This window comes from Syngnathoides biaculeatus, chromosome 14 (assembly GCF_019802595.1).
Source record: "Syngnathoides biaculeatus isolate LvHL_M chromosome 14, ASM1980259v1, whole genome shotgun sequence".
Taxonomy (NCBI): Eukaryota; Metazoa; Chordata; class Actinopteri; order Syngnathiformes; family Syngnathidae; genus Syngnathoides; species Syngnathoides biaculeatus.
Genome location: NC_084653.1, coordinates 14776693 through 14800873, shown reverse-complemented (window position 1 = coordinate 14800873; position 24181 = coordinate 14776693). Strand labels below are relative to the sequence as shown.

Below are 24181 nucleotides of genomic sequence, written 5' to 3'. Positions count from 1 at the left end.
GCCGCCCTGGTACGATTGTGATATGGTACATTGATGTGCATCTCAAGACGTCCTATAGCTCAGTGCTTAGAGCATTGGTTTAGTAAACCAGGGATCGTGAGTTCGTTTCTCACTGGGGTCTCCAGGTAGTGGTACGTTTTGTTGTTGTGACTGTGCCATCAGTGGTCGGTATTTTACACTGAAGTATCAACACTGTAACATGAGAGCTTGTGATATGAAACGTTGCAATATGGATTCTTTAACAATAGTATATCAATACTGTACAATGGAAAGGCTATGCGATCCGTTGTCGTAGCTTTCCTGTTGAAAGAAGAGGGAACAGAGAAGCTCTTTCGTTGAAAGTAAAGCGGAAGCGCCATTCTAAACGCTACTTCCGCCACTACCACAACAACAACAATCTGCTCAACTAAGACTCAGACTGAGTGAGACGGACAAGTTGAGTACTTAAGTACTTCCCTTGTTCGTGGAGCGACAGTTTTGTTTTGTTCGACGAATAGGACTTAAAAGCGATTCCAAGATGGTCAAGGTGTCTTTCAACACTGCCTTCTCGCAGAAAGATGTGAAGAAGGACGCGGAAACGCTCATTCCCGACCAGGACAAAGTGAGTCAGAGACTGGGGGGGAAAATGGCTAACCGAGCTGAAACCTGATTAAGTTTTAACAGCGCGGGTGCGCCACTGACTGCGCTGCTGTTCAACTTCCATGTATAAGATAATTTTCTTTAGTTTCTCCAAACACTTTGACAGCATTACATTTGATTTTAATATAAATTACTATGATATCGTAGTGTATGTCGCAGTGAATTCCGTATGTCGTACTTTGTTCAGGTGGACGGTGAAATTTTTCGTTTTTTACTTATTCTACGTAATTGTTTCTCACTTTCTGTTGTGGTAATCTCACTACTTTTAGGGATTTAAAACAGTTAAGTTTGAATACTTAAGGTTGTCGATTTAGTAATTTTTAGGTAACTACCATTAGTGGTTCGCTTTTGTGTTACTGCGCCATCTCGTCTTTTAGACAATAATGTGACTAAAATGCTGGCGCAAGTAATGCAAATACTGTATCCACGGCCGTGATTGCCAACGAATGCAATCTTTTTTTTTTTTTTTTTTTTTTATTATTATTCTCTCCCGTTATCTGACGTTTGCTTTGATTCTTGGTGTCCTTCAAAGGAACAAGCTGTTTCCTGTGATGTTTTCCCCTCTTAGGTTTGTCAAGCAAGGGAGGTATTTTGTGCTTTTCCTTCCTTCCTTCAAATTAAATTTTCATCAATGGAACAGAGAATGCATTCCAGTGACATTTCGTAACATTCTAAGCTACACGAAGGCTTTTTAACCCTGCCCCTTGTGGTTCCCATACGAGTAGACTGTAGTGTTCACAAAATTCACACGATAAGGACAGTTAGGCCAAATAACTATTATTAAAATAATAGATTAATCTGGTTTTAATTTTTAATGGCCATATCATGATTAAAAAACGGGAAATTGTTTAAAATTGACTGTGCAGCAAATCCACAAACACACATCAGTTATGTTTCAGTTTCTGTTTGGTCTGTAACTTGTCTGAACATTGACAAATGTTTTAATCATCTACCTCCAAAGTAAAAGTAAAAACTGAAAATTGCAAACATCTTATCCATCCATGATCTGATGGCAGAAGTCCTGGAGCCGATCCCAGCTACCTTTGGGCAGAAGGCGAGGTACACCCTGAACTGGCTGCCACCCAATCGAAGAGTCTTATTTTAATCAAACGCAAAGAAAAGCAATCTGCTTTTATTGAGGAATACAAAAAAAACGTAAAGATTTTTTTAACGATTAACCACATTCATAAATGTATTTATTTTAAGTTGACCTATATCTTTGTATTGTACTTTCCTCAATGTTTATTTGGATTTGGTTAGTCTTCTTTCAACAATGTTATATAGTGGTGTACTCGAGGGAGGAAGTCGATTTTTTTTTTTTTTTAATTCTTTCTGGTGGGGTTATAACAGAAAACAATTGAGAAGCACTGACTTAACCTTTTAGGCACATTTCCGTGAATTTTCTCTAGGTACTTGACAACCATTCAAACTCCAAAAAGGATTGCCAGAATCCTGGATTTAAGACTTTTAGTGGCCCGGATGAAAGGGGACTGTAGTGCCAAAAGATAGGAACTTTGCAAGTCACTTTCAAGATGTCATAAAAATGGAATGTGCTGTGCTTTTTCGTTTTGGGTTCCCCCCTCCACAGAAACCAGTGAAGGTCATCAGCTGCGACCGTTGAATTCAGTTACTGGGAGAACAATATTACTAGTCTTTAACAAAGTCGCGGGATCAAAACATTAGCTAGGTGGGAGATCAAATTTGGCACATTTCGTCAAAATTTTCAGTCTCTAAAAGTAGCAACCTGGCAAGCGCTGGTTGTCATGCTTCTTTTGTGGCCATACACACACACAAACACACACACACAGCAATGTCAGAACTTGCACATTCACGTTTTATTTTGTATTTTTTTGGGGGGGGAAGGGGGATTGACGTTCATGTCATGGTTAAAAAAAAAACAGTAGCTACTCACTATTTACCCAGTGCTTGAGTAAATATTTGACTATGTACTTTTTACTCTTGTGTAATTTTTTGATGGGCTAGTTTTTACTTTTACTCGAGTGAGATTGTTCTCCAGTAACCGTCTTCTTACTGGAGTGCAATATTTGGCTACTCTGCCCACCTCTGGAGTGGACATCATCTGTTGCTACTCATATGTTTGAGCAACGTTTATGCTCATCACATCATCCAGCGTCACAATTGTTGCACTATTCTTTTGTATTTTCTTGTTGGGGTTGTGTTGTGGCTCTGGTTGAGGTCCAAGTGGAACTGCGAAACAAACGTAACATTTACCACATGAGATGATCTGCTAGTACATCTTGCACTGTTTAGGAAATGTGGCTACATTTATGTAATTTTTTACGGATGTTGATGTTCAATGTATTAAGCGACAGAGCAATATTAGTGACTCTGTCACAACAGAATAAACTGACTACAAATTCAAGAATGGGCAGTGAAAACAGAAAAATATTGTATTTAATATTTTCCTGGAGGATACATTTTGGATTCGCTTTTGAAGTTGGCAACAGTGGGGGAAAAAAAGAATGATTTACTCAATTCCTTTCCAGAATCAAGAGAGCTTAAAGAAGATGCTTTTCATGTGGCATAGCTTGCATCATCAGGTGCAGGTGAAGATGGGCCTGGCTCAAGTTGGAAACCAAAACAAAAAAGCGAAGAAATTAGCCAAATTTAATTTAAAATTTAATTTGTATATCAACTTTTACCTGAGGTGTAAAAAATGCTTTTCTGCATTAAGAAATTCAGTTTATTTTGCCTTATTGTACCTTTTGAACTCTGCAGTGCCTTCCATATTGATTAGTTTGTTAAAACCTATGTGGGGGACCAGGGGATACCCCCAGAACCCCACATTTGGAGGGAAAGGGGTAAGCTTGTAGAATCAAGAACACTATACCAACTGTGAAGCATGGTTGTCGCAGCATCAGACGTTGATTTTTTTTTTGTTTGTTTATAGGTGGGATTCTGTTTTTTTTAAATTGCATGGATTTAAAAAAAAAAAAGAAAAAAAAAAACAATTCCAGACCAATGCAACTGCGCACTTGTCTGATCGATCCTGTGCAGTTTACCACAGCCTGACTTTTTTTTTTTTAACACGGAAGCACAACATCCACTGCTCAGACTACTTCTACTTCCTTGTTTACCTGACTCCGTACCCCTCTGACTCCTAAAGAGGTACACTCAATTACAAACACCGTCTACCACCAAGTGCTTTTAGTTAGCAACACAGTCTGGGCAACGTAGAGCAAAGAGAGTAATACATGCTTCTTTTGTTTACTCTCGATAATAATGGTGAAAGTAAAAAAAAAAAAAAGAAGTGCTGTTGCTTTAATGAATGCCGGGGCATGTGAATAATAGAAGAAAAAACTGGATGAGTAAAAAAAAGGTCTGGTCTGAAGCCAAAGTAGAAAGTACAGGATGAGACTGTGTATAATGTTAAAATTCCACCTTGGCACAGCCTGATCGAGGATGAAAGCACAGACATTACAGTGCACAAAAAGCTAATTCTGTATTTTAAAAATAGGAAGCAACACAAAATTAACTTTAAAACTGTTTGGGACCATCATTCAACTTTCAACATGCATTGCTAAAGATATTCTGCAAGCAACAATTCCGTTTTACACTAAGAAAAATTACAGGGATATCGTTGTGGGTTAAAAAAAAAAAAAGAAACAAAGTTGGAAGCGACCTTTCAAATTTATAGTTATAGTTGGCTTGGTTTGGTTAGCAATGTATTTTGTTGTTTGTTGACATTTCCAATGTAGGTTAGAAGAAACGCAAAATTGTTCTTAAAAATATTGTGATGGGAACGTAAATACTATAATCTGAATCTTTAATGAGCCATGTAGCTTCAGTGGATGGCACTGATCTGACACACAGTGCATACGTCTAATGTTGCTCACAATGGTCAAAGGGGGGGCTTACGGGCTTAGTGTGTTTGCTCAGACACAATGTGTGAGTTCAGAAGCAATTACTTGTCAAAATGTCTGTATTATTTACTGATAATGAAACATGATGTTAATAATTGTTGTCAAATTCATGTGTTTCAATCATTTACAAAAACAAGAATTAAAACTGTTTTGAATGTATACAAATACAGACTATGAAAGCACGCTTGCATGCCATGACGCAAATCTGAATTAAATTTAGTTTCACTTCTAGTAGGTTACTTAGTTGAATTTGTATTTGAATTTGTAATTTTTTGGGGTAAAGGTATGCACCTAAATAATGAACCTTCATATTGTGTACATTTTGAAACCAGAATAGCGTTTATTTATAGATGTGCTAAATATATTTCATTCATAATACAATTTGTGAAACTTGCATTTTAAAATTGGTGGTCATCCTTTGATCATGCTTGCGGCTATTTTTCAGTCTTTTTTCATTCAGTCAAATCACTTGGCTGCATCATGTTGTGGGGCTGTTTTGCTGCAGCAGGAACTGGAGTGTGTGCGTTTCTTTCGGATTGTCCCTTTTGGGGTCGCCACAGCGTATCATCTCAGATGAACGCATATATATGTGTGGCACAATTTTTACGCCAGATGGCCTTCCTGACGCAACCCTTCTCAGGGAGTGGAGGCCCCAGTGGGATACGAACCCACAACCCCTGGTTTTTACCAAACCAGTGCTCTAACCACTGAGCTACGGGGCCTCCAGCAGGGACTGGAGTGCTTCATAAAATGTACGGCATCATGAAAAAAGAGCGTTACGTGGAGATATTAAGGCAACATCTCAAGACATCAGCCAGGAAGGTAAAACTTGGGTCAAATGGGTCTTCCAAATGGACAATAACCCCAAACATACTCCCAAAAATGGTTACAAAGTGGCTTGAGGATAACAAAGTCGAAGTCTTGGAGTGACTATCACAAAGATCTGATCTGAATCCCATCAAAAATTTGTGAGCAGATTTGAAAAGGCCTGTATGAGCAGGGCAACCGACAAACCTGACTCAGTTACACCAGTATTCTGTCAGGAGGAAAGTACCAAGATTCCTTCAGAGTACTGTCAGAAGGTTGGGGAAGGTTACCCAAAACGTATGACCCAAGTCAAGCAGTTCAAAGAAAATGCTACACTATAAAAAGGAAATTTATGTAATCATTTGACCTTGAAGAAAATAATGTAAAATTCTCAGAGAAATTCTCTCTCTCTCTCTCTCTCTCTCTCTCTCTCTCTCTCTCTCTCTCTCTCTCTCTCTCTCTGTCTCTCTCTAGCAGGCCCGCCACCTACTGTAAGTCAGTTTCATTGGTGTGGAAAATGGATGTTCGGATGGATGCAAATGAATGTCTATCCAGATGGATCTATTTGATATTACAGTCTATCATTCGTAGTAATATTATTGGGCATGGCTTCACATTGAATCTGTTAGCTTTACCATTTTCCACATTAATAGTAGTAACTTCTAATAATATAATTAAATTGAAGGTGACTTATTTTCCTGATTTTTGTGTCCACCCTTACTTAGCCTTTCCCCAAATTGCATATAAACTGACCCAGGTCGGCGTTGATGACAATTTAAACAAATGTAAAAGTTAAAAACAAATACACTTGTGCTAGGTTAGTTTCTAAATGGAATCATATAAAGTTCCTCAGCCTGTTATTAGAGCCTGCTAAATGTTTTGTACGACTCAGATAAGCCCTCCCACTCCCCGGTGCCAGGATATGCGTCTCTTCCTGTTTTCTCCTGCTGTTTCCATTTGTACACTGACCATCTGCTCTGTCGTCAACTTACTTTCCTTGAATGCGGATAAGCTGGCTTTAGGACTTTAACCACGCCATTCCACCATCTACAGTAGAGCGTGTTGGGCAATTAATCTTCCGCCAAGCCTGAGAAGCATGAGGTTATATTTTGATTGCCATTAGTTGGCTTGCAACAGGAGTCGAGTAAGAATCTTTAAAATGTTGGTGGGAGTGTAGTCCGCGACTGATTGCTTGCATTCGGGTCAAGCAGGGGGCCGTTACTTAGCAGTTCAAGCAGATGGAACTGTCATGGGGAAAAAAATGGATGAGAAAGTTGACATTCACGTTTTAATACGCATTAGCAGTCACTACAGAAACCATGGATGCACTGGAAGTCCTATGTTTTGCTTTAAATGAACCCAAGCCATTTAAATTGTTTTTGTAAATACGTTAAATATGTTTGAAGGTCGGCGGGACAGTGGCGCAGCTGGTAAACCGTTGGCCTCACAATTCTGAGCTCCTGGGTTCAATCCCGGCCATCCTGTGTGGAGTTTGCATGTTCTCCCCGTGGCTGCGTGGGCTTCCTCCGGGCACTCCAGTTTCCTCCCACATCCCAAAAACAGGCAACAATAATTGGACATTCTAAATTCCCCTGAAGTGTGATTGTGAGTGCGGCTGTTTGTCTCCTTGTGCCCTCCGATTGGCTGGCAACCAGTTCAGGGTGTACCCCGGCTCCTGCCCATTGACAGCGGGGATAGGCTCCAGCACTCCCCGGGACCCTTGTGAGGATAAGCCCCAAAGAAAATGGATGGATGGATGTTTGAAGGTAAGTGCTGAAAACCGTGCAAAGACCTAGAACAGTTTATTAGTAAATTGTTGTGAAGTAGATTTAAACTCTTTTTCACATTCTAAATGTTCTAGATTTTTTTTTAGGTGGTGATAAAACCTGGTTGCGTTGACCTTTACCTATGACAACTAATAAATAGTACACACAGATTTATTCTGAGGGGGCTGCAACTCCCACTACACCTGGTTCATCTAAAAATTACAAATTCTTGTACGATTTTTAAGCTGTTCATGGCACCGATATTTTGACTGACTGTGCATAGGTCAGTTGTATCTTATTTTTGCACTAATAGATAATGGCTGCAAAAAAGTAGAGCCTTCCACAGAAATCTAGCCGCACAGATATTCTCTCACAAAGGAAGCCGGAAATGAAGTGACTGCGGCAGAATGAATGAAAGCGACTTGTACAGGATCCAGCACACTGTTGCAAATGACGAGAGCTAGCTAGAAAGGAGGCATCTAGTCACAGGCAGCAAGAATTTAACTCCATCAATAAGTACAAAACTACCATTGGGTAGAGTACATTGTCGGATTTTAATCAAAGTAAGCCATTTCAAACTAAAAAGACGTGGCAACATACGATCTTTCTGGTTCAATAGATAGTTTTCAAATAATCAAATGGATTTTTCATTTGTTGACAGTGACATCTATTTATTTTGGAACAGTACAAGGAGTAATGATTGGATTCTGATACGGGAGTTCAAACCATACCGTAAATGGCAAACACAAAGAGAGGGCTTAACACAAAACTCAGATATCCTGTATTCTCTATAGAGTGACTCTCTAACATGAATTTAGCATAAAAGTGTCTGTTAAATAAAAAATAAGCACTGGTTTTGTCACAGGAATGTCCAGAAAAGCCCCCTCTGATATGTACTTCTGCTTGACACAGATTTGTTTCCACTTTGTCTATGTTTAGCAAAGACCTTTCCTCTGATTGGTTGCCTGTCTGTAGAAGACCCATTTGAAGGCCATGATATGTTGAAGCACTGGCTTGGAAGCAGAAAGGGAAGCTGGACATTTTCGTTAGTGATGTAAATGAGATTGAGAAATTCGAATGACCTGATTTCAGGTCTCTCAGCTGAAAAACATCTGGAACTCGGGAATGCGTGGACAAATTTAATTCATATTTCACATTCTCATATTGAGGCAGCTTAGAGGCAATATTACATCCCAAATACAAGAAAAAGTTAGTTGGGAAAAATACATCTGTCCCCTTGAGGAAGCAAGAACTTTCAACATTATTGTCTAGGTATTGTTCAAGGTCTGCGACTGACTCCTTAAATTCAAGCAAGCGCTGCGCTGTATCAAGAAGCTAAAGTATGAAATTGGGACTCACGTCTGAGAAACATTTGCAATGTCTAAAGCTGCTCTGAGGAACATGGACACCTCTAAAGAGATTAGACGCTAATCGCTAAAACCAACTCAGCCAAAGAGTTTAAAGGGATGACACCCCCCCCCACCCGCCTTCAAATCATGTCTGTCGGATGGGCAGGATTCAAAGTAAATACTTGACTTTTTACAGGAAGCCAAAAGGAAACGTGTTGTCACTTGTCATCTTGCTTCACCCAGTTTGCAGATAAATATTTACCCACAATTCTCTGGGGTTTATGTGTCACTACAAACGTTTTAGCCCACGGGCGTCAGCAAAGTTGACCACATTTTACAAAATGGCTTTGCTCTGTGTGCGTGTGTACGTGTTGCCTTGGTTGTCTCCCATAAATGAAGCCTGACAAACATCTGTCGGGTGCGGTGGCCCAGTCAAGACATGACATGTTGGACTGTGGCGTTGCCAAATAGTGTGGTCATTGTGCAATGTCTTAGGTAACGTGGGGGAAAAAAAACTCATGCATTGAAACAGAACTGTGATGGTAAAAAATACATGCTCACAGCTTACTAGTACAAAAGCCATACCTAAATGATCTAAGAAACCAGGACAGTTATTATAAAATTCATTCTTTTTCCATACGGCTTATTCTCATGATGGTCGTGGTACAGCCTGCACTGGTCGCCACCCAATCGTTAGGGACATATAAACAATTATTCACATGTAGGGGCAATTTAGAGTCTTCAATGAATCTACCATACTTGTTTTTGGTATGCGGAGAAAGTATTGTACTCAATAGACCACAGGTGTCAAATTCAAGGCCCAGGGGCCAGATCTGGCACGCCACATGATTTTATGTGGCCCGCGAAGCCAAATCTGGGGTCAATTTCCATGATTCTTGTAAAAATCTGTACCAAAATTTCAAATGATCACATATCATAAATGATCAAGATAAGATATTACAAGCATTTTTGTGTTACCAAATGTGAATAGTTGAAAAACACATCACCCTTGATTTCTGATGCCAAAACTAGTTCATAAATTGATGATGTAAATATGATGAGATGATGAAATATTTTTTTTCCAGTCATAACGGGCATCTGAGGGAAACAGGAAAAACAATGTGGCTCGCGAGAAAAACGAGTTTGACACCCCTGTGATGGACTACTCTTTGTATAAAATCTTCATTAAGACACATTTTTTAATTGAGCAATAAGAATCCAGCTCGACATTAAAATTATTTTGTCCAGTCATACTGGAGCGTCATTGGTACATACCCAACACTTATGTTTTTATTATTTTGCACATGTACATATACATTTATGTTTCCATATTTGAGTGCATTACTTTTAACAACTTTTGCTCTGTTCACGTTTTCCATTCAATGCAGCCCCCCCAAAAAAATAAAGATTCTATGCTAATAAAAATGCAAGATGGCTGCCAGTTTTCTCTGAAGCAGACATTTTAGGCCCCTAAAGGCCATTTCCAGGAGTCTTTCATTTCATGGGAAAGTACAGCCCCCGAAGACACTTTTTGAAATATCCATCATGAGGGAACCCACAAAACTGTCAAGAAACTGTTCCTGAAAAGACACCGCTCATATTTATTTTTTCATGTAGACATTGAAGTGTATAATGTTCTATGTATTTTTCATTTCAATATCTATTTTAAAATGTTTATAGGGATGACACTTGACCTTTCAGATCATTTGACCCAATTCTGGGGGTCGATTAAAAAGCGTGTCCCGTATAACTAACCAACTGGAGCAGCACGGTGGTGACTAATAAGACTGGTTGACTCAAAAAAGTTCTGAGGATCCAGGTTTGAATCCAGCCCCGCCTTTTGAAAGTTGCCATGTTCTGCCTGGGCCTAGATGTTACGTCTAAATTCTAGGCACTAACGTGAGTGTGATTGCTTGGTTGGTTATCTGTGCCCTGCGATTGGCTGGTGCCAAGTTCTGGCTGTACTCAGATGGAAAAGGCTCCAGCACGTCCACGAGTCCAGGGGAATGTAACCCAGAATGAAAAATGGATGGACTACTAATCGGTTCGCTTGTTTGTTTGTTTTTTTTTGTCTCCTTGCAGGATGCTGAGGCGGCTGTGATGCTGATTCGTCAGCAGTCCCGGGCATGGCGCTGGTGCATGTGTCTCGGTCTGGCCCTAATGCTCTCTGGAATGGTGGTCGGTGGAGCCTACCTATACCGCTACTACATCCCAGAGGTGAGTAGCAACAAGTAGTCGTAATTTTTCCACTTGCATTTCTGCGCATAGCTTAAAAATCACAGTAAACATTTGTGTTACTAGTTGTCTCTTGTCATATTCTTATGACATTAGTGCTAAATAGATGATTATACAAGAAAGTGTGTCGGTGACTGTGGATTACCTTGCCCATATGTGAGGGCGTTACAGTAGCTCAATTGCGCCATTCCCCACCCCCTTTATTTTCTCAAGTAGGGGATTATTTGAAGATTATTTGCAGTTTACATTTTACCCAACAAAGAAAGAAACACATGACCAGTTCATAAATCAAGGTGTCAGCGGACTCAATGAATTCTGGTTCTTAATCTAAACTACAAATATATATACTATAACACAAAATATTTTCCCCCACTAGATTTAGGTTCCCTATGATTAACCAACCTTCAATTTGTAAATTCTTGGTTTATTTGCATGGAAATTTTCACACTTGAATTTTGCAATTGGAGGAACTACTGACCACTCTTTTGCCTCCCCGCAGGGGGATGAGGTGTTTGTGTGTGGGGTCAACTACCGTGAGGAGGACTTCAGGATCCCAGAATACGAGCAGGTCAGCATGTTGCATGAATAAGTCACCTTTCAACCTAAAGGTCCTGTTACTGTGCCATCCTGCGGGCCCCATTGACACTGTGAAAACTATTGTCTAAATGAAGTTCTGGTTCCGGTAATGTCTCAGGGATTATAGAAGACCCCAATTATTTATATGTTAAGAATCTTCGGGGTAAGGGTGTAAGGGTTTTATGGAGTTGGTTAAAATTCTGATTTGCTTCCATCCTTTCTTGCAAGTGTTCCACCATAAATTGGCTGAAAAAGAGATTTCATTGTGTGCTCCTGAACGCCCCAAATATTGGGACTATCCTGGGTTTCTCTATGCGCATTAAGGGCATGTGTCACAGTATGTGTAATAATAATGGGTGGTAATATTTTGGAATTTGAGTGGGATAAGGGTTTTGACTCACAGGCGAGAACTCAAAGTAGACTTGTGGTCAATAGCCCGATGTTGTGAGCCCATCAGGAGTTTGGAGGAGTTTGACGGTGGCTACAAGCTACTGAACAGCTGCACAACAATCGTAAAAGTGGTTACTCCTGCTCACAGAGGACATCGGAGAAGGGGACACAATTTGGCCAGAGTGGGTTGGAAATACAGATGCGTGCGGTCACCATTTTCTTCACTCAATATACTAATATATATCACTTAAACTACTGCAAATGTTTTGGGGATATGGGAGGAAATCAGAGTAACCGGAGAAAACCCACGTAGACACAGGCGGGGCCGGGATTGAACCGAGGTCCACAGAACTGTGAGGCCAACGCTTTACTGCTGCGCCACCGTGCCGCATATTTTAACCACATTACTGTTTTTACCGTAATTCCCGGCCTACAGAGTGCGCCTGGTTACAAGCCTCACCATTTGGTACATACATGGGCCGCAGCTGTGTAAAAGCCGCAAGTGCCCACATTGAAACAGGAGATATTTACAAAGAAAGACAGTACGCAGAAAGAGTTTATTGCTTGTGTTAGCATGCTAAAGCTAGCACTAACGCTAACAGGGCCAGTTAAAATAAAACTTACCAGTAAATATCACTGAGACAGGCCAGTAACACAGCAGCAACACGCTAGCGCAGCGCTAACAGGGCTGGTAAAAGTCACTTCCTCGGCACATATAGTCCACCGGTCTCATTCTTACCTTTTCCGCTTGAGTGCCCCCTTGCGGCCGTTAGAAAAAAAATGCACAAATTAACCGCATAAACCGCAGGGTAGAATGCGTGTGAAAAAAGTTGCGGCTTGTTGGCCGGAAATTACGGTAAGTTACTTTACAACAAAGCTTTAAAGTATTATTTGTCAGAACACCTCCATGTTTACTCACAACCGTTTGTGCTAGCACTAGCTTGCTAGAGTATATTTTGTTGCCTGCTTCCGAGTGGTATTGTATTAAAACTACATGATCATGCCTTAAAAGAACGTCCTCCCCTGAGCACTGGTGACCACCAATATTTCCTTCTTAGAAACATTGTTGTTGTCGTCAGTTCGGTTAATTGCTTTTTTATTTTATGGTTTTCAATGAATGGAAAGCATGACTAATGTTCCCAGGTGGAGGTGGATCTCACAAGCCCTCTGCGGCAGCTGGAGGAGAGAATCAGAGTCCTGGAGGAAGAGCAGGTGGCGCTCATTAATGTGCCCGTGCCCGAGTTTGAGGACGGAGACCCAGCCGACATTGTGCACGACTTCCAGAGGGTGAGGTGCCCTAAGGACGTCTTTCATCAAACCGGATGATGCGCCACTCAGACACCTCTGTATGTTATTTTCTTGTGTTTTTTTTTTTTTTTTTTTTTTTTTTTTTTCCAGAGGTTGACAGCTTACCTGGACCTGAGCCTCAACAAGTGCTACGTCATCCCGCTGAACACCTCTGTTGTCATGCCACCCAGAGATTTCCTGGAACTCCTGGTCAATATCAAGGTATCTCGTTATGTTCCCGGTCTTGCTTCCCATTTAGCAAGTCTTTTTTTAGCATTGGCACCGAGCTTGTTGACCCACTTCTGTTTACCCTCCTCCTATCAAAGTCCGATGTTTTGCTTTCTGTCAAATCTTATCATGTAGTTTGTCGCAAAATTTTTTGTTTGACTAGCTTAGCATTTAGCATATTTGGAAGAACGAGCACCGAGCTTGTTTGGGCCCTATCTGCCTATTAACCTTTCTCTTTGTCCTTTGACCAGTTGAACTTTCTTTTTTTTCTGACTAGTAAAACATTTGTTTTCTGGCAGCAATAAATCTCATGTGTTCTTTGACTAGCTCAGCATGACAAATTTGTGATTAGCCTTAGCACAAAACTTCCTTTGTCATGTTTACTGTGCCCAACAAGACTTGTGTTTGACTAGCTTAGAGTTTGTTTTGTTTTGTTTGTTTTAATTTGTTTTGATGACTGAGCTTGTTTTCGGCACCTCCCACAGGCCGGCACCTACCTGCCACAGACGTACCTGGTGCACGAGGAGATGGTGGTGACAGAGCACCTGGACCACGTGGAGCAGCTGGGCTATTTCATCAACAAACTGTGTCGCGGCAAGGACACCTTCAAGCTGCAGCGGCGGGACAGGATCCTGGGTAAGATGGCGGCGACCATTCCTTCTTTCTTTACGTTGTCAAATGGAAATCGGAAATCAAGCTTTTTTTTTTTTTTTTTGCTTTTTTTTTTGCAGGTATGCAGAAGCGCGAAGTCCTGGATTGTCGCAAGATTCGCCACTTCGAGAACAAGTTTGTGGTGGAGACCACCATCTGTCACTTTTAAATCGACAGGGTATTCGTTTGTTTTGTTGGTTTGTTCTCCATTTGTATTCAATCTTCAGCTGTTCTTCCCGGCGTGGCCTGCGAAAATGAAATGTGAAGAAGCCACAAAGTGTGGAGACCACTGCCCGCTTTCCTCTTTATCTGATAAAAAAATAGCACAACAAACAGCTTTAATCCAGTAAATTGTAATCCAAGTCGTTGTAGCTTTACACAGCACACACTATGAATTCAGGGTAACTTTTTTTTATTTTATTTTTTTAAAATCTTGTGGTGTAGCAATAACACACTTCCCAATTAATTAACTGGACTTTTCAGTTGTCTTTTCAGCTTTCGAATAATCAATTTGTGCAGCCAGAGAGCTCAGTGGGCATTTTCGGTGTATGTTTTGCTGCGGTGAAGTGGGGGAGGGGAATAATTACTCTTCTACTAATATGTATTTTGTGTTTGTTTGCATACACTTGTGTGTATAATCTTGGGACAGTCCAACAGAGAATTACAACAAAGAGGTTTTGCTTCCTGTCTTTTTTTTTCTCTCTCATTTTTGAAAACAAATTTATATATGTAAGGAAATGTATAATGTTTTACATGATACAGTAGCAAATTATCATCCCTCCCATTGGTAGTACAATAATAATTGGTTAATTTAATAAAATACATTCAAAAAAAATAAATGTAAAGTTGTGTATTTTTAAAAATCAAATAGTCACTAAGCTACATAAATATGTAAAATGTCTTATTTTAACAAATCCTGAAAATGTTGATGAATTCATTAAAATAGTATACTCCGTTTTGGAGTATTGAGGTGGCTGGATGAAAGGAGCTTTGAAAATATCTACATATAAAAAAGTCGTCTCGTCTTCGGCTCTATTTGGTACAAATAAAAAAGATGAACCCTTCGTCTCTATTTGGAACAAGTTTGGTGCCTGATGTTTTCGTTGCTGGAGATGAAAATGGTGAAATTTAGAGTGGCACTAAGGTCGCAATTTGAAAAAGTATTCAATAACGTTTCCAAAAAGCAAAACAAATTGTTAGGAGGTAATTTCCATCGATGACAAAAATTGGCATGTATGTTTTCTGTGTGTGTTCAAGCCAGATGCAATTCGATGGGGTGAACCTCACATGGCCGCTGTTGAATTAAAAACTTCAACTCCCAGGATGCAGGGCGTCTTGGTCACTCTTGTTGGCCGCGAGGTGGTGACATTGGTCCTTCCTAAACTCGCAAAGTTCCTGATATGGTAAGGTTTTTTTCTCCCTTAGTACAGGAACTGGTGTTTTGATGTAACAAGAACATGAGACAAGTACATATATTAGAAACATGAACATATGTACTTTGAGCACTTTGTATTTTAATAACTGGTTACACAAGAAAACAAATTGAACAAAATAGGAAACGAGTAGTACTTTACTATTAAAATTCACATTTGCACATTTCACCTGCCTTTATTAAGATTTCCCTTTAAGTAGTGGGTTCATAGACTTTATATTATATAATATATTTATATTGTTCAAGTAATTATGAATGATAAAATAGAAACACGAGAATGGATTATTATTTTGTTATTACCACAATAATTCTTCATCCATCCATCCATCCATCCATTTTCTCAGCTGGTTATCCTTACAAGGGTCACGGGGAGCGCTGGAGCCTATTCCAGCTGTCATCGGGCAGGTGGCGGGGTACACCCTGAACTGGTTGCCAGCCTATCACAGGGCACATGGAGACAAAAAGCCGGTCACATGCACAATCACACCTAGTTGCAATTTATAGTGTGTGAATTAATGTTGCATGTTTTGAGTATGTGGGAGGAAACCGGAGTGCCCGGAGAAAACCCACGCAGGCACGGGGAGAACATCCAAACTCCACACAGGCGGGGCCGGGATTGAACCCGCGAACTCTGAACTGTGAGGCCAATGCTTTCCAGCTGAGCTGCAATATTTATTCTTCATATTCCATCATATATTAACATAAAAGAATTGTTTTTAAACTATTTTACACAACATGCATGCAGATTAAAAGTATTTTTTAAACTCATCTACAAACACGTGGGCTCATCTTTTGAACAAACAAATGTGGGCCTTGAGCACAAAAGTACATTTAAAAAAAAAAAAAAAAAAACGTTTAATACCACGTCCGCATGAATGTCTTTTCACATTTAGCACATGAATAAGCCTCCGGTGCGTTACATGAGACACACAAACCCCTTGAAAGTTATTCATCATCACATCAGTGAGAACACGTGACGTGAGAAGGAAAACAATTCCATTTGTAGACATTTGTACAAAGCCTAAAGCATGTTGAGCTCTCGGGAGCCGGGCTGCAGTATGTGCAGAGTGAAAATATGTTGAGCAGCTCTTCTAAACCAGGGGTAGAAAAAGGCATAAATCAAGGGGTTCACACACGAATTGAAATCATACAAATACAAAACCAAACTCTTGAATTGACCTGTGTTTTCGCCATCACTTACGAGCGAGACAATGTAGTACGGACAGAAGCACATGAGGGATACCACAACCAGAATGCCAAGAGTCCTCGCGGCCTTCACTTCAGATTTCTTTGCCCTGAAAGGCGCAGAGTGTCGCAGTTTGCCGCATGCAACGTGCGAGCGCATCGCTCGCGCCTGAGACACAGCAACCACAAACACTCGCATGTACAGAGTGACAATGATGCTGAGAGGAAGGATGAAAGTCACAACAACATCAACAAAAGCTGCGTTGTAGTCAACGGTGACAACACACTCCCCGTAGCAGGAGTTGTACTTGCCCGGATGGATCAGCAGGTCGTTGAAAACGATGCAACAGTAGAGAAGAGATAAGAGCCAACAGAGACAAACGCAAAGTTGAATTCTTTTCACAGTGACTTTTACGTTATAGTGCAGAGGATCACAAATTGCCACGTAGCGGTCAGCCGATATCAGCGTCATGTTTCCTATCGAGGCGGACGTCACCACCAAGTACGCAAATTGATACAGAGAACACGGAATGTCTCCCGAAAGCCAGCAAGAACTGGGATTGTAGGTTTGCTGCAGTATCAGCAGGAGTCCCACCAGCAAGTCGGAGACGGCGAGAGAGAGGAGGAGCAGGTTGGTGGGAGTGTGGAGCTGCCTGCACGTCGACAAAGAAAGAAAGAAAAAACATGACACAGAAGACAAGTTCTCACTCGGACCCAAAAAAAAAAAAAAACGAACAAAGCTGAACATGAACAATAACAGCAGAGTCACAAAGCACAGACGTGTGAAATGGAGCTGAGAGCTTGGAATGAAGGAAATGTGCCTGAAGTGGGAGATTGAGATGATGACGACCAGGTTGAGCAGCACAGTGAGGACGTAGACGACCAACAGCAGAACAACCGAAAGAACAGATGAGCCAAATGAAGACTTCTTGCAGGAGAGGTTGCCCAGCTGTGGAAAGCAGAGCTCCGATTGGTCCTCGGACTCCATCGAGAAACTGGAGCTCAGACGGCGTTGTGTCCAAAACTAACCTGTGGCTCTCGCCTCATTTATTTGGTTCTCGTACCTCCCCCCAAGCAAATCGGGCTGGATCAAAGTTTGTCACTGTTCTCCAAGTATGACGTCACGATGAGTGCCACATACAAGACTGTATTAACTAGTCCTGTATGAACAAATGGACAAATTTGGATATACCAAGCATGATATGCAGTGGTTGAAAAAGTATTCATACCCCTTCAAGCTTTTCAAAGTTTGGGGTCATATACAACACAAAGTATACATGCAAGGTTGAATTGATTGTATTTTGTTGAGATTTGATGTGCTCCACCGACAAAAGGTCGATGTATTATGTAGGACTACATGTTAATATCCCTCTATTCACGCATTTTTTGGTTCCGATGAGCCTCTGTGGGATGTTCAATTAAGTGATGGCACCCTACAGGTTATCAAGTGAGCTTCTTTCCGTCATTAAGTGTTTCGCTGATAGACAGTCTTGAGAGAGTTCAGCAGTGAATCCCTGCATCCCAGGTTCACGCCCTAGGTGCCATCAATTCTCTCGTTTCTCTTTATCCACAGCCATTGGCTGGCCTTTTCCGCCACCTTGGAGACATCTCTGACTGCCTGCCGATGGGCCTTCCCTCGGACTCCCATCTCTCTGAGTAGCCTGGATGTTGAGGAGGCTATAAACCCTCTGCAGCCTACTTCCACCTGGGATACCTCTGCTCTCCAGCCCTGCTGTTGCACTGCGGCCGCAAGTCCTACATACCTCAGCCGCTTTCGCTCATACGCTTCCTCGAACTGCCCCCTCTCAGTGAGCTCGATGATGCAGACGAGCTTGAGAGGGGCAGACCAAAGCACTAGATCTGGTTGTAAGCTGGTACATAATTGCAATCTCAGATGGAATGCAGAGCTTCTTGTCCAGGTCTGCCAGCACCTTCCAGTCTCGTGCACCACCTAGCTGTCCAATGTCTGCTGGCTTGTTGGTGTGGCCAGTTTGACTCTCCCACTCCCGAACAAACAGCCTTGGTTGCCAGTTGGCTGACAAGGATGGAAGGGCGTTTACCCCCATCCGATGGTTCTCCAGAACACCAGCGAGACACTTCAGCACTTGGTTGTGCCGCCAGGTATAACGGCCTTGACTAAGGCTGGTCTTGCAACCAACCAGGATGTGCTTCAGTGTTGCAGGACTTGGGTATAACAGGCACTTGGGATCTTTGGCATAGCACCGGTTTAGGATCATGGGAGAAGGCAAGACATCATATACAGCTCTGATGGTAATATGATTATGAACCGCAACGGAAATGACACTTTCAAAATGTTAAGCAAGTATAAAGCTGAAAAGTGTCGTGCCCATTTGTATTCACCCCCATGTACTCTGGATCTTTCCTTGTGTGTATGTGATAAACACACCTACCAAAGTTCATCTTACCATGTTGAACAGTCTTGGGGCTGAATTTTCAAAAGAGTACAAGGACCCCAGAACCTGCCACTTTCTGATATGGGCGAAATGTTGTATTCACAAAACTTCATAAAACCTAGCTATGTCGCTATATCAAACTGGTTTTTAATTAGTATTTGAGGTTTGTGTTTTATAGCAAGTGAACAAACATCACCTCCTTGTTTCAACCACACACACCATCTTGCTTGTATAATGTGCTTCAAATTTTGCAGCAAGTGGCAACATCTCTAGGATAAGTTAGCATTTGACTGAACCCTGAAAATAGAAAATGTGACCCTAAAATATACGCTTCAAACCAACAAGCGAGTCTTCCTGTGTCTGTGAAATGGTGATTTGGCCTCAGCATTTAAAGAACTGGTGTGGCCATACAACACATAGGACATACTAACCACTAATATTGCATAACTGATTGCATAATTTGGTGCCCAACTGGACTGATTAAGATCCTAAAAGTGTTAAATTAGCTCCATTAGTTTTTGGTATGAAACACCGACATCATCCTCTTTTTGACATTATCCAGTTGATGAAGAACAACAAGATGACTGTTTGTCGACGTGCCTGGAGGGAGAAACACGAGCATTACCTCACATGTTGTTGTGCTGTTGTCTTCACACCTCTGAATGTAAGCCGCTGTCATCATCGCATGCTAATGGGCCAAGGTGTCAAAAACATGGCCGTCTGAAAGCTCAGAGGACCTCCTCCAGGGACACACCTGGTGAAGTTGAAAATAGATTTGATAGAAATGCATAGACCAATGACAACTGACACACTGCTGATATGTTTTACCAACCAAGTGTCCAACCAAGAAGCAACTTTATTGTGCTTGAGTCCCCTGAGAGTGAACATGATGAGCGCTATCCGGGAGCATAGGCCCACTCGGGGAGAATGGCAAGCTCTGGTTCCTCATGACGTATGACAATGACAAGTTTCATCTCATGTGTCAGGTTCTGGCTGGACCGCACCCCTAACTAGACCGGCAGTCAAAGGCTCACAAATAATAACCAAGCATCATGGCAGAAGGCTACCTAGAAAGAGTATGATGTACTATTTGCCTTGAGGATGCTCGTGGAAAAGTACAGAGAAGGTTAGAAGGAGCGACATTGTATCTTTGTAGACCTAGAGAAAGCCTATGACAGAGTACCACGAGAGGAACTGTGGTACTGCATGCGCAGGTCGGGTGTGGCGGAGAAATACGTTAGAACAGTACAGGAAATGTATGAGGTCAGCAGAACAGCGGTGAGATGTGCCGTAGGTGTGTCAGAAGAATTTAAGGTGGAGATGGGACTGCATCAGGGTTCCGTGCTGAGCCCCTTCCTGTTTGCGATTGTAATGGATAGGCTGACAGACGAGGTTAGACTGGATTCCCCTTGGACCATGATGTTTGCAGATGATATTCTGATCTGCAGTGAAAGCAGGGAACAGGCGGAGGAAGAGTTAGAAAGATGGAGGTACGCACTGGAAAGGAGAGGAATGAAGACTAGCCGAAGCAAAACAGAATAAATGTGGGGAATGAAAGGGGCGGAGGAAGCCCCAGGGAGAAGAGATAGCGAAGGTGGAGGACTTCAAATACTTGGGGTCAACAATACGGAGCAATAGAGAGTGTGGTAAGGAAGTGAGGAAACGGGTCAAACTGGCGTGGATTAGTTGGCAGAAGGTGTCTGGTGTTCTATGTTACAAAAGAGTATCCACCAGGATGAAGGGCAAAGTTTATAAAACAGTGGTGAAGTACTATGATGTACGGATTGGAGACGGTGGCACTGAAGAAACAACAGGAAGCAGAACTTGAGGTAGCAGAAATGGAGATGCTGAGGTTCTCACTCGGAGTGAGCAGGTTGGATAGGATTAGAAATTAGCTCATTAGAGGCACAGCCAAAGTTGGTTGTTTTGGAGACAAGGTTCGAGAGAGTAGACTTCGATGGTTTGAACATGTGCAGATGCGAGAGAGTGAGTGTATTGTTAGATGGGTGCTGAGTATGGAGCTGCCAGGCAAACGAGCGAGAAGGCGACCAAAGAAAAGGTTGAAGATGTTGTGAGGTGGGACATGAGGACAGTGGGTATTAGAGAGGAGGATGCACGAGATAGGCCTAGATGGAAAAAGATGACACACTGTGGCAACCCCTAACGGGACAAGCCGAAAGAAAAAGAAGAAGAATCATGGCAGAAGGCGACTTCATCTGAATGCCAGCACCTGAATGACCTTGGATGGGGTCCAGAGGAGGAACATCACTGGAAACGTGTCATGGAATGTCACGTCCAACCCTTTACTATCAGAGCCACGTATAGTGTCCTGCCCTCTCCAACCAACCTACAATACATCTTTGGTTTGGAGAGGATCCAGCATGTCTCCAGTGTCTAACCCCATCAACTCTGAAACTCATACTGGTAGGTTGCAAGACCAGCCTTACTCAAGGCAGATACAACTGGCACCACAACCAGGTGCTGAAGTGAAAGTGTGTTACATTGGAGACCAAGTGGTTAACCACCACTGCCATGCCCCAGAAGCTCAGACTGCCTCGCAGCAACCAACATCTTTCGTACGGGAAGGGGAGAAACGGCCGGCCAACTCATGCCCAGTAGATGTAGTCTCCCACTGGGAAATGCCAATAGACTTGAACGAGAGGATCATCTTCCTACCTGAAATTGAAGCGATCAACCTGGGGCCAGACCTGGTCCTTTGGTCCAAATTTGTTTTGTTTTCATCGTGGAGCTGACAGTTCCCTGAGGAGAAGCTCTTGATGAGACATACAAAAAGAAAAGCTTTTGAAATGCAAACTAGGCTGCCGAACCAGAGGATTGGGTCTTCTAGTTAGTTCCACCGCAAGGTTACTGAGAGAGGCTGGAATCAGAGGACAGTCTCAGTGGAAGACTGTCAAAGAGCTTGCAACCTGTTGCCCAAGGAGGCCGTCACTGGCTATGCCTGTGCGACAGCCCAGTGTGACAGTGGATTGTAATAAAAGGCCTAAGTGCCGAATGAGGCCGTGGAGCACAACTAATGTGTGGTATTGGAGCCACCAGATGGTCTGCTTGCAATGGTTTCAGCACCTTCAGTGTTTCAGGGCAGAGAGAGCTAAGCCTGATTCAGTTTTAAGAATCCGATTCTTTCGGACATCCCTGCCTCTTTCCCAAACCTCTCTCATTTTCACTCTATCTGCCAGACTCAACCTCTTTCTGTCCCTCTAATCTTACTGAATCTAACCTTTAACCATGAGCAGCCCGAACCCCAAACATTAAACACCGCCATAAAACCAGTAACCCGCCTTCCTTCCGGTGCATGACATGGACTGGCTTTACGTGACTGGACCCTAACACCCCGACGTTGGGTCGAAAAACATACATTTCTGAATGAAAACATTCAATGTGATGTTTAATATGAGGTGATGTTGAATACGTATTCACATTACTGTTCATTATGTCATGCTTTTATCCAATCAGAGTTGCTTGGGGGAGGTACTAGAACACATAAATGAGGCGTACTGTACAACTGAAAGACTTAGACAGAGCCCTGTCTGAGCGCCAGGTTCTGGATGGACACCGAGTACCTATCCGAGCTCTGCTTTCCACAGCTGGGCAACCTCTCCTGCAAGAAGCCATCGTCTGGTTCATCCGAAGGTGTTCTTTTCAATGTTCTGCCGCCCATCGTCTACGTCCTCACTGTGCTGCTCAACCTGGTCGTCATCATCTCAATCTCCCACTTCAGGCACATTTTCTTCATTCCAAGCTCTCAGCTCCATTTCACACACATTGCCTGCGACTGAATTGAGTATGGATGTTGATGCTTAGTTTCTCTGATGCTGTTGTCAATGTTTGTCCTAATGAGAACGTTTGTTGACGATCACGTTGTTATTTTTTCTTCTTTGGGTGCAGACAGCTCCACACTCCCACCAACTTCCTCCTCCTCTCTCTTGCCGTCGCAGACTTGTTGGTGGGACTCCTGTTGATACAAGGATGCTTCTTTGGTATATCAAGCTGCTGGGTTCTCGGGGACATTCTGTGTATCCTGTATAGTATAATGACGTTCATAGTGACGGCTGCTTCAATAGGCAACATGGTTCTGATATCAGCTGACCGCTATGTGGCAATTTGTGACCCTCTGCATTATCACATCAAAGTCACTGTGAAAAGAATTCGAATCGCTGTTTGTCTTTGTTGGTTGTTATCTCTTTTCTACTGTTGCATGATTTTCCGTGACCAGCTGGTGCAACCAGGGAAGTACAACTCTTGCTATGGAGAGTGCGTTGTCCCTATTCAGTACGATGTAGGACTTTTTGACCTGATTGTGACTTTCATTCTTCCACTGAGCATCATCATTACTCTGTACACGAGAGTGTTTGTGGTTGCTGTGTCTCAGGCCCGAGCTGAGCGCTCTCGCGTTAAATGTGTCAAAGTGCAACATTCTGTTCGTTTAAGAGCAAAGAAATCCGAATTGAAGGCAGCCAGGGCGCTCGGTATCCTCATTCTTTTCTTCCTCGTGTGTTTCTGTCCATACTACATTGCCTCTATAGTTACTGACAGCAAATTTATGACTCCACTTAACGTTTCTGTTCTTTACTTATATTCTTTCAACTCATGTGTGAACCCCCTGATATACGCCCTGTTCTACCCGTGGTTCAGAAGAGCCGTTCGACAAATTGTCAATCTGCAGATTTTGCAGCCTGGCTCCTGTGAGGCCAGCGTGCTGTAGACTCACGCTCAAATCTGCTTCTTTTTCCCGAGTGTGTTTGCGTATGAGCGACACAAACCTCATTGTGAATGTTAGGAGAACTGTTAGTGTCTATTTTGTCATTGTGTTACATCGCTACTGCTTTATTGTTACTTACATAAGCTTTCGGAGCGTTATTGACTGCCCGTCTTACAATATGACAATAGTCAGTGTCTTTTGGTTTGGCTTGTCAATATGTCAATAAACTGTGGACTCATATGCACATAAGCTTTGTCTGTCATTTTCAACTTAAACCGTATATGTATATCGATTCATTTATCCTCATTATTTCAATACTGATGGGAATGTCACATAAATGGACACAGACATTCATCCTCACATAAAGCAATAAAATCTACAATATGATAAAAATCATGATGGAAAACCGAAGCCCCCAGTCTCGCGAGACACCTACCTCTTTTACACAAGCTGTTTCTATTTAGCAACAAAAACAAACACCACATAATCAATGAATAAGCAATGACTTTGAAAAATATAGCTGTGGTGCTGAGGTGAAGGCAGAAGTGGAAGAATGAACAGAAAAGGCTCGAAAAGGCACAAATCGACAAAATAATGAGGAACATCTGGACAACACAC

The 24181-nt window shown here is 42.1% G+C and overlaps 3 protein-coding genes across 4 annotated transcripts; 2 read left to right on the top strand and 1 right to left on the bottom strand.

Moving 5' to 3' along the window:
* The first annotated feature begins 365 nt into the window (after positions 1–365).
* Positions 366–14486, top strand: itm2bb (integral membrane protein 2Bb). The gene is made up of 7 exons (XM_061842479.1): positions 366–601; positions 10528–10662; positions 11180–11248; positions 12790–12933; positions 13045–13155; positions 13647–13797; positions 13893–14486. The coding sequence occupies exons 1-7, from the start codon at positions 518–520 to the stop codon at positions 13979–13981; spliced, it is 783 nt and encodes a 260-aa protein (XP_061698463.1). The 5' UTR covers positions 366–517; the 3' UTR covers positions 13982–14486.
* Positions 14487–14629: 143 nt separating this feature from the next.
* On the top strand, positions 14630–23812 carry LOC133512657 (trace amine-associated receptor 13c-like). Of its 2 annotated transcripts, none has more exons than XM_061842476.1 (4): positions 14630–15215; positions 18003–18700; positions 22318–22494; positions 22750–23812. In XM_061842476.1, the coding sequence occupies exons 3-4, from the start codon at positions 22349–22351 to the stop codon at positions 23564–23566; spliced, it is 963 nt and encodes a 320-aa protein (XP_061698460.1). In that variant the 5' UTR covers positions 14630–15215; positions 18003–18700; positions 22318–22348; the 3' UTR covers positions 23567–23812. The 2 variants fall into 2 exon arrangements, with proteins under 2 accessions (XP_061698460.1, XP_061698459.1); XM_061842475.1 differs by having other exon boundaries at positions 22318–22582.
* LOC133512656 (trace amine-associated receptor 1-like) lies at positions 15227–17995 on the bottom strand. Its single transcript, XM_061842474.1, has 2 exons — positions 16446–17995; positions 15227–15681 (listed from the first exon to the last, which is right to left on the bottom strand). Exons 1-2 carry the CDS (start codon positions 17415–17417, stop codon positions 15541–15543), a joined length of 1113 nt encoding a protein of 370 aa, XP_061698458.1. The 5' UTR covers positions 17418–17995; the 3' UTR covers positions 15227–15540.
* Positions 23813–24181: the final 369 nt, after the last annotated feature.

Bases quoted from the DNA above. Each gene is read 5' to 3' on its own strand.
- LOC133512657 (XM_061842475.1), top strand. From the start codon at position 22,410: ATGGACACCGAGTACCTATCCGAGCTCTGCTTTCCACAGCTGGGCAAC. The intron at 22,583-22,749 runs GCACATTTTCTT...CTTTGGGTGCAG, and splicing joins ATCTCAATCTCCCACTTCAG to ACAGCTCCACACTCCCACCA.
- LOC133512656 (XM_061842474.1), bottom strand. From the start codon at position 17,417: ATGGAGTCCGAGGACCAATCGGAGCTCTGCTTTCCACAGCTGGGCAAC. The intron at 15,682-16,445 runs GTAAGTGATGGC...GCCCTGTGATAG, and splicing joins CGTACTACATTGTCTCGCTC to GCTGGCAACCAGTTCAGGGT.
- itm2bb (XM_061842479.1), top strand. From the start codon at position 518: ATGGTCAAGGTGTCTTTCAACACTGCCTTCTCGCAGAAAGATGTGAAG. The intron at 602-10,527 runs GTGAGTCAGAGA...GTCTCCTTGCAG, and splicing joins TCATTCCCGACCAGGACAAA to GATGCTGAGGCGGCTGTGAT. The intron at 12,934-13,044 runs GTGAGGTGCCCT...TTTTTTTTCCAG, and splicing joins TTGTGCACGACTTCCAGAGG to AGGTTGACAGCTTACCTGGA.